Below are 10,175 nucleotides of genomic sequence, written 5' to 3'. Positions count from 1 at the left end.
GAATGTTCAAGTCATGCATCAGTGGTTTTCTTTTATTTGTTCAATAAACATAGATTCAGTATTCAACATCATTCAACATAGATCTGGAACACTATATCACTTTTATGTTTTACAATTCTATGATTTTAGAGCGCCTTAAAATGTAGTTTGGTAGTTTATTTAGTGCTTCAAGTATTAGGATGTAAATACTGTCACAACATAGGCACAGTGGTGTTCAAAATTTAATAAGGGTATATCATCATATCAATGGACATGTATTGACCATTATCTATATTCTTATAAGCATGCACATTAGAAAGCTATTTGCTCATCAACTGTGACATAAAACATTTATTAGTTTTCCCTCAGTACAGTACTAAAATTACTGTTTTATCAGGAATCCAATTGCTTATTGTGTGTATGTTAATTTTAGTATTCATATCTATTGCTCATTATTCTTGGTGTAAACAAAGAACATTTTAAGGCTATGGAGCAACTATGTGTTAATAATGTTCTTATTGCTCACAAGTTATTAATGTAAACAAAGAGCATTTCAAGGTTATGGAGCAACTATGTGTTAATAATGCTCTTATTGCTCACAAGTTATTAATGGCCAAAACTTTTGAACTTTTAAATCAGTAATCTATAAACTGAGTAAATATATTTTTAAACATTGAATATGTGAACTCCTTTGTTTAGATATGCAGGAACTGGAAAAAAAGCTGTATATATTGAGGGGATATGGCTCTATAAAGGTACATACTGGGTATCAAGATGATATCTAGATGAGGATTCCTGAACATATTTACATTCAATTATCAGCAATAATCAAGAGGTATTTGAAGGGGAAAAAATTCCACTCCTGTTCTGCACACTCTGAAACATGGCATCTAGTTATGCGTTCATAAGTGATGTAAAATGACAATTACAGACACATTTCTCTTTTATCAAACATTTACCCAGCTTAGAGCCTCCAAATCCAACAATCATAATATTCTTAATACCCTGTCCTATTTGTTTTTCTCATCCAGTCCACTCTCAGCCCTTAAAGCCTGGCTGCTCGCAGAGTTGAAGTTCACCCATTGTTTAAGGTCCTCAGGAAATTCGGGGCATTCCACCTGTAAGGAGAAAAACAAATAAAATCCAATCTGTACTAAACCAGGGCTGGTTGTGAGATCACTGAATAATTGAAAAATGATTCATAAACATTCTCATACCTTTCGCTTACACAGATACTGCATGATATTGTCTGGGCTGCAGCGTATGACATTCTGTTTACAGTACATGATGGCACACACCAACCCATCTTTTTTTGACACAAATCTCTGCTCCAGGTAAAAGGCTTTTTCATCCCAAGTGACAATCCGACTGCACAGCTCATAACTCTCACCAATACAAAGAGCCCTGCGATAGCGGATGGTTATAGCCCCCACTACAATGGACGCACTGAGGATTCGCAGAGCTTTGAATATGCCGTTGCGCATGTAGAGTGAGAAGCGGGCAAAGTCACACTCCCGAAGGTATCGGGCGTTGTTCATGTGACACATGTCGATGTCTTTGGAGGTGACGATGCCCGTTACAACTTGTTCTGCTGTGACATCCCAGATCTGAGGTTGAAACCAGGCCCGCACAGTCACCATAGCAACCCTTAGGAAGTACCAAACGTCCAGACAGCTGAAGAGGGCCAGCAAGGCCATGAGGACCCACAGGAGCCACCACATCTCTGTGGGGAGAGGGCACAGGGATGCAGTGAAACATAGTAAAAGTTGCAAATAAAATTGTCAGACTGGCTGAAGAAATATCTTATTATTTTTTTAAAATAACCCTCTCACAGGGTACACTGTACAGTATACAGTTAAAAAAAAAAAAAAAAGGAAGAATAAGAACAATTTTATTTATTCCGAAGGAAAGTGTTGTGCCAGAGTTTCAAGTAAAACATAACAATAATAAATAAAAGTAGGAAATTGTAAAAACATTATAAAAAATGGGGGGTGAATAAGAAATACAAATAAAACTATAAAGTGTCAAAGTAACAAGTCAAGGCTATAAAGTGTCTTAAGGTCTTAAGTACAAAGATTAAGTACCAAATACATAAGTGCCAAATATATATATATATACACAGTATATACCTTCTAAAGCAGACCTGGGCATTTAATGGCCTGCGGGCCACATCTGGCCCGTTTTGCTTTTTTTATCCAGCCCGCCAAACTATTTTCTTTGAATATTTCATATTTCTGAGGCATATGTAACATTCAGTATATATAATATTTTTGAAGTATTTTCAATCAATATTGTTTTTAGAAACGCAGTATTTTTTCCTTTTATTTCACTTTGTGCAGACGTTTTCATACAAAATAACACTGGTACTGTACATTTATCTGATCATTGATGATCATTAATGAAGTTAAAATAAAGTGCCACAAAATGTAAATATTTAAATTGCAATTTTCATTTTGCTCAATTTACATGATACCCAGTCGGCCTGCGTATAAAACTTAAATAAGAAATGTGGCCTGCCAGTCAAAATAATTGCCCACCCCTGTTCTAAAGTATAACAACTGCTTTACTTAAATTTGAGCACCAAATAAAGATTGGCTTAGAACTGCTAAGACAGAAATCCTGCAGCTCTGCTGGACACTTGCTGTTCACAAAATTTACCATTAAAAATCATTTATATTTCCCTTGCTAAAAACCCTTCTTCTATATTCAGATGTTCACAAGCTCAGAAAAAAATTCTCACTGTAGTTAAAAGAAAAAAGGAGGCACCTCTTCAACATTATTCAAAGGTAAGGTTTATATCTGTCTAGGATTATGAGGAAAAACTATCTGGAGAGTAACAGACCAGTGTGATTCAGTTAAAAAAAAACAAACAAAAAAAAAAAACACACAAAGCAGGTAGGTTGAAGGTATTAACAGGTTTTACAGGATAAGCCGCCCTGCAGTTTGAACGGTAACGTTTGACTTCATAAAACTTCGAGGTTGAAACAGTAAAAGTAAAGTGCTTTACAAGAACTGTTTAGAATGGCCTCCATATTTCAGCGAGGCTATATTAAATCTGCAAATATTGCTAGCTAGTTAAGATCATAAAATAAAATACAAAAACAAAAAAAAGTGACACGGTGTAAATTTTAGTAATCGTTAGTCAGAGCACAAAGGAAAGTAGATTTTAGTCTTGTACAAACTGTAATACTTAACATTCCACTCTCAACACTTGAAAACATTGCAGCTATTTTACTCTTAAACTTGACGGACTGAGGTGACTGACTTACATATTTATTGCCTTATTTCACCGGACGAACTGTGACAAATGCAACCAAATCACAACTTTTAGTGTAAGTTAGAAAAACAACAAACAATTGAAACCCACCTGGCTCTCTGTTTGGCACAGTCACCTTCGAGACTCCAGTGGTCGCTGTTCCTTGCAGCCCCCAAAATGAATTTGTGTATCACGTTTTTGGTTGCATGGTTTCTAAATCACTTCTTCTTCCTTGAGCCCGGCAGGCTAAACACGACAGCGACACTCTACTGCCCCCGAGTGTGCAAAGAGTTCATAATCGATGTTAAGCCACGCAAACTGTGATACAGTAAACCATTGGGCGGGAACCGATGGCTCGCGAGCCAGATGTGGCTCTTTTGATGACTGCCTCTGTCTCTTTGAAAATTTCTTAACAGAAAAATTAATCAATAATAATAATAATAATTAATGATAATTTACTAATAATGTTACTTTAGTAAAAAAAAGTACAGGAAAAGCCATCACAATAAAAAAAAAAATCCACACACATTTTAATCTTAAGATATTTTCACCCGCAACTTTTCGCGCTGGCACGCAACAAAGAGCCAATCCTTTCTGTACTCCGGTGTGCGGGAGGGTCCGATACCCTAAAAGTCTAATTTTATTGGATAATTTACAACAGCCTGCACACGTCACTTTGAGGCCAAGAAGTAATATTCCCTCGTTTTTGGTTAGCTTGTTTATGCAGAGTGAACCCTTCTAACCAAGAAGATGATGAAAAGAAAAAATAATGAGGATTACCGTATGTTTCAGCAGGAATGGACAGAAGAATTCGCCTTCGTGGAGAGAGCGGGTTGTGCAGTGTGTCTTTTATGCAATGATAAAATGTCATCGATGAAACGTTCAAATATAAAGCGACACTTTGACACACGCCATGCCACATTTGCAGAGAAATATCCAGCGGGAGATGACAGAAAGAAGGCCTGTCAAGAACTAGTGTCCAGAGTGCAGGCTAGTCAGCAGCAGCTCCGTGTCTGGGCCAAACAAGGTGATTACAATTGGGCTAGCTTTGTTGGTTCTTTAACAATTGTGAGAAGCGGGAAGCCGTTTACAGATGGCGAATACGCCAAATCATTCATGCTTGATGTGGCCAACGATCTTTTTGACGACTTTTAGGCTAAAGACAAGATAATCAAACGGATAAAAGATATGCCTTTCTCAGCAAGAACTGTACATGATCGTACCATTATGATGTCAAATCAAGTGGAGAAACAACAGGTGAATGACATAAATGCAGCGAAGTATTTTTCAAAGTATGTTGTTCAAAATAAATTCAGTCTTATTGTACTCTAAAATTGTTGGTCTTTCTCTTCCATTTAGCTGTTTTTGGTATTAAAATATACATATGGCTCTCTTAGGATCAGATTTTAAAATATGTGGGTTTTTTGGCTCTCTCAGTCAAAAAGGTTCCCGACCCCTGCAGTAAACCCTCGTTTATTGCGGGGTTACCATCTAAAAATAACCCGCAATAGGCGAAATCCGCGATAGGCGAAACCCGCCAAGTAGTCAGCTTTAGTTGTCAGCCCTTGCTGGCGGTAAATGGGGGTGAAACTGCGTGAACAGCACTCGTCATGGCCCGAGATCCTCCTCCTCCTCTTCGCTGTCATGAATGCCATCGCTGTCAGCAAAGGTTTCATGAAGTGTTTGAGTTTTTTTGTAGATGACTATTAAATTTGCACGGGATTCACGCGCGGGAATGCAGCACGTGATGGCAAAAGTACACCCACCTTTGTATTTTTCCTCAAACACCACCCGCGCTCTTTCGATGACGTATCCCAAGGCCCAGCCCAAGACACAGCCTGGTAAACCTAGTTGCCCACTTCCAAAAAAGGTGAAAAGCAACTCCTTAGTTGGAAGTAACCTTGACCATCAAGATGGTTGTATAAATCACCCACTCTCCCTCAGAGGGAGCCGAATCTTCCTCATCCGCACATCTGACTGGACGCGCCTCAGTTGATATCTCGGGAGGGCGAACGATCCCCTCGAGGTAACATTCATTCGGACCTGGGAATTCTCGTAAGTGTATTTCTTGACCTTTAATAAACCACTCATTGCCTTATCAGTTCCTGAAAGTTTTGTCGTCTTTCTTGTATCACATCTGAACATACAGGGTCAACCAAGTCTGGTTCCATGGCGGAGGCCACAAAAAAGGACATAATGTTGCAATCCAGCATAATGTTCTTTTTCCTGCAATCATTAATACACAAAGCCAATGCAGACTCCATCCTTCCAATGGTCTTGTTGCGGACAGTCACAACCCCTTTCGCATCCTTGTTAAAACTTATTGCTATTGTCGTCCTTGTGTTATTTTCCTCCTTCTTTATGTAACTGCAGATTCATTTATTCCGTAACGGCACCCTACAGCTGCATAACTTCTACCTTCATTAGCATGTCCAGAAGTTTAACTTTTTTTTAGTTAAACATCTTCCTCCTCCCTTTGGCCGCCCCGTCAAGCGCCTTTGCTGGCGCAGAATGTTTCGTCGACATTGTGGGTTTTGTCATGGAGAAAATTTTTAATTTGCAAACGTAAATTTGGCAACCTGTACAGAGACAAGGCGCAGAGATTGTTGACACTGGTACCGTCCTTTAGCCAATTAGGATGCGGAACACAACATACTCTACTGTAAAAAAAAAAAAAAAAAAAAAAAACTTCACTAAAAAAATCTGCGAAACGGTGACGCCGCAAAAGGTGAACTGTGTTTTCACGAGGGTTTATTGTATACTATTCACAAATACTGCTGATCCTCACTCAGGGTTGCAGGAGGGATGGAAACTATCCCAGCTGTCATTGAGTAAAATGTAACACATGCAACCATTCATTTCCCGAAGGGGCCTTACGAGAAACTTTGACTGAAGGGCTGAAACAATAGAAAATAATCATATCTTCTCAACTGAATTTCAGTCACTTTAAAATAATAGTAAGGTTTTAGGTTTTGCTCAGCTGCCACTCGGACAAGTCATTGTTTCATTTCATGTTTGACATGTAGGTGCCATTTAACAAATTCTCCTTTCGGCTTTTCCCATAACAAAACCCATGAAGTTTAGCTGGTGAAGCTTCATGTAACTGTCTGTGCTGTTCTCTGTTTCATCCTGCATTGGCAATTCCAATTATACCCTCCATACATCAACTTTTACTTCAGGAAATACAAAGAATTCCAGATCTAGTTAAAATACATAATTATCATTGTATTTGCAAAATGATATTTTTTAGGTGTAAATACTTGCATACTAGATGCACGTCTGAATTTATTATGATAAAAATAGTTTCCTTCAAAATGAAAGTAACCCAGTTATATGGCGTGACTGATGTCATTCTTACACCAGTCCCAAACCCATGGTGCCACCATCATTATATGGTAAGAGCAAATGAATCCCTTTCTTTGTGGATAAAAGTGCATATTTCATTCACCACATTTCTACTACTGTTTAATGCCTCTAGGCCAGTCCCCTCTATGATGTAATTTTTAGTCTTTCTTCATTTGTAGCATTGCTTCCCATGTTTTTTAGAGCCTTATATCAACTTGCACTCATATGCGCCAATATTCAAATTTATACATTTATACAAGTCCCACATTACCTAAATTTAATGTGGATCTTGTGTGTGGCTGAGCAATCATGTACAGTATTTAAATTGCTATTATGGAACAAAAAATGTTAAATATAGTATGATCCATCTATAGTTTTTATTTATCAAGCAAAAAAAAAACGCATTACTAACAACCCTGCAATGAGAATTGCGTACAGTGGTTAATAGATTACCAGGTCTGGATTAGATGTAAACTCTATTGCCAAATTAATGAGAATGACAGAGGTTCCGTGCTGTTGCATTCATTCTTCGTCCTATCAATTTGTAATGAAAGCCACATTGATTGATTTTTTTACAAAATAAGCTATATGGGTGTTATCCACATCCCCAAGACAAATCCGGAGAAATCCACTATTATGTTTTAAGGCATTAAGTTTTTCCAATCAAGTCAAGTGTGGATGTTCAGCTGAATCTCAGTTAATACCAATGATCTTATTATTCATAAATATTTATCAAACTGAGGATTGAGATAGCTTTGCCACTATGCCTTGTCAATAACCCAAGCTGCAATACACGCAGAAAGTCTTCATTCTGATTCCATGACCGGATCTAAACTGCAACCGCAAGGCCTGTAAACATTCTCTCACGGTATCTATTATGGAGATTTTAAGGACATTTTCAAAAAAAACACCCATGCAGCTACATATTTTATTCTGAATATGTTAAATCAGATCGCCTCTCATTTCCATTAGGTTGCCTGTTGTGGTATTTTTGGCGGCTTCTCGAAGAAAGTCTGTGAAGATTGGTCAGAATGGTCTTTGGATATTTAATTGAGGTCTCAAAGGTACAAGTCTCACAGAGTACAGAGTAATCTGTAGGGGAGTACAAAGACTCAACTCTGGGGTTCGTGTCTTTTATACCTTAGCACAGGGGTGGGCAAGCTACGGCCCGCGGGCCACATCTGGCCCGTTGGTCTTTTTAATTCGGCCCACCAAAGATTGGTACAGAATTCATACTTGATGTGAATGATTGAATGTGGAAGCTCAAACAGGTGTTTCATTTTTGGAGCTACTTGAGAACACTTGAGAATTTTCCTGAGCTGAATGACAGATTGGCTTTGTGATTTAGCCTTTAGTGTGGACATACTGACACACATGAATGAGCTGGATATGAAGCTACAGGGGAAAAACTGGTTTGTGCGGGAAATGCAAGCAAACGTCAGAGCCTTCAAAACCAAGATGGTTTTATTTTCAAAACAAATGTCAGATGAGTCTGATATGTACTGTTAACTTATGCCTTTTTTTTTATATGTATTTTATCTCGTGCTGACCCAGCCCGTCTGTCGAATTTTCCAATGCGACCCCTGAGCCAAAAAATTTGCCCACCCCTGCCGTAACAGGACCGTTCCCTGTGTAACATTCACGTGTCCCCACAGAACCATTGTAACAAGCTTCTAGACATTGGGTTAGTTAGAAACCAAGAGATTGAGGAAAATCAGCGACAACAAAAGGAGGGGTTTCTGCCTTTGAAATCTGTGCGCTTGGCTCGACACCGCATATTCCTGGCATGTTTTAGCGGTTCGGGAAATAGGACGCCGGCGACACTAATGACAGTATGGTACACCTGCCCTACCAGTTTACCAGTAACCGTCCTTGCAATGTTCCCCCTCCACAATACCACCATACATCCGCTCTGACCACACTTAATTTGGTTGCATTTACAGAGGAAGTCACATTTATGATTTTCATACATCACTCATGGTTTATAAGTCCCACATCAATTCCTGCTCTATTGGCTCAGGTCAGGTACATGTGGTTGGTCATTACGGGTGTAAAAATTGGTGGCATCACATTTCTCTTAGCTATTGGGAAAAATGGCTCTAGCATTGCATAGTTTGAGCATACAATGAGAATAGTTATTGTTCGAAAACAATGACGGTGCAATCAGCAGTCCTGGTCGTGCGCTCAACACACCACACACTCTGATTTCCTGCCTTTGCTGCGTGTTATTTTTTGTTATCGGACTTGGCTTTCGTAACCTGGGTGATTTTAAACCCTTGTGAGTCTTGTGATGTTGTACGTGTCTGCGACGTCTTGTCATCCTTGTTATTAACTACATTGATCATGAACTGCCCCAACGGATCCCTCCCAGACTGCTGTGCTCCCTACATGTAAGTACTGCTATCCTTAGGATGAGGATTAACAAGAATAATTAAAATGGGATTGCAATCTTTGTTAGAGCAGTTCAGGAGTGCAGGGCTCCTAACAATAGACGACTTCCCCTTCAGCAGTGAGTGACTGTTAGCAGCGGATACAGTTTTCCCATACTTGTTCCAATCACTTCCTGTGTTATCTCTGACAAATCCCCAAGTGCCACATCAGCACCTCTGTGTGAAAGCGGCATTAGTCTTGTCGCATCAACCCAGTTACGCAAATATAGAGAGCCCAGGACCTATATTGCATCATCCACTCAGGATGCATGTACACTACTATTGCACACGGGTCTATCTCTGCAGTACCTGTGGTTCCTTCTTCAAATTATATAGTGGGGAGAGATGCGGTGTTGGAGTGTTTGGGCCTGCTCAGGATATCATGATCGGTGGGGGATTGTTTCACACGGACAGGATTGCTGCAGAGGGGCAGAAGCTGTGATGAGAGGCATGTACTATCTGGGGCGTGAGGTGGCGGGAGTCTTGGAATTATTATCAATGTATTGAAAACACAGTTGAAACTGATAATATAGCCAGGATACAGACTGCGCCTCTGAGACCGCACAGTCCTGGCAGTCTGAACGGGTGCCACAGTCTCACGCCCTCCATACTTGGTCCCTTCAGGCGATGGTTTAAGAGCTCCATGTGATGCCTGAAAAGTTAGGTATCTATTGGGACGGAGCATTCTAATTCACCATCAGTCTTGTAGGTGACTTGGCATATCACATGTCGGAGGAGAGCAATATTTAATTTCTTCCTCTGGTTGGAGTGTCACTCTCTTGTAATGCCTGACATGAATCCAGGTTGCTTGTTCAGCAACTTTTACCGCTGTCTGGATAACCAGGAGAATTTGGGAGGGTCCTTGCCACCGCTTGGCTTTCCAGCTCTTCCTCCGAAAGTCCGTGATGACAACAAGGTCTCCCGATTGGAGATCGTGCAGGGGTTCTGAGGCCGGCGCCGGTTCGGGTGCTGCTACCTGGCGTCAAATGTCTGCTAAGTTGGTAAGCACAGGTTAGCACAGGTCAGCACAATTGGATGACATATTGTTTTTCCACAAAGTTTTGGACGGTAGAGGTCCAACAGGAGATTCTATGCCAATGCATTGAGGTGCTGTGAGTAGAATTTCGTACGGGCTGTGGTTAGTTCTGTTTTTCTCCACATTCTCA

The 10,175-nt window shown here is 39.9% G+C and overlaps 1 protein-coding gene across 1 annotated transcript in view; it reads right to left on the bottom strand.

Annotated features, from left to right (window-relative positions):
• LOC147217593 (protein THEM6-like) overlaps positions 1-3,475 on the bottom strand; it is a 3,560-nt gene extending 85 nt beyond the window's left edge. Inside the window, exons 1-3 of the mRNA XM_086175952.1 lie at positions 3,347-3,475; positions 1,197-1,702; positions 1-1,097 (exon numbers count right to left, since the gene is read on the bottom strand). The exon at positions 1-1,097 is cut by the window's left edge and continues 85 nt beyond it. Of these exons, the coding sequence (XP_086032078.1) occupies positions 990-1,097; positions 1,197-1,700 (612 nt within the window). The 5' untranslated portion in view covers positions 1,701-1,702; positions 3,347-3,475 and the 3' untranslated portion in view covers positions 1-989. The remainder of the gene's footprint in view (positions 1,098-1,196; positions 1,703-3,346) is intronic.
• Positions 3,476-10,175: the final 6,700 nt, after the last annotated feature.

The sequence above is a fragment of the Fistularia commersonii genome, chromosome 28 (genome assembly GCF_037954325.1).
Source record: "Fistularia commersonii isolate RoL2024-O1a breed Wild chromosome 28, RoL_Fcom_v1.0, whole genome shotgun sequence".
Taxonomy (NCBI): Eukaryota; Metazoa; Chordata; class Actinopteri; order Syngnathiformes; family Fistulariidae; genus Fistularia; species Fistularia commersonii.
Note: the sequence above shows the minus strand (reverse complement) of the source record. Positions and strands in the feature narration are given on the sequence as shown.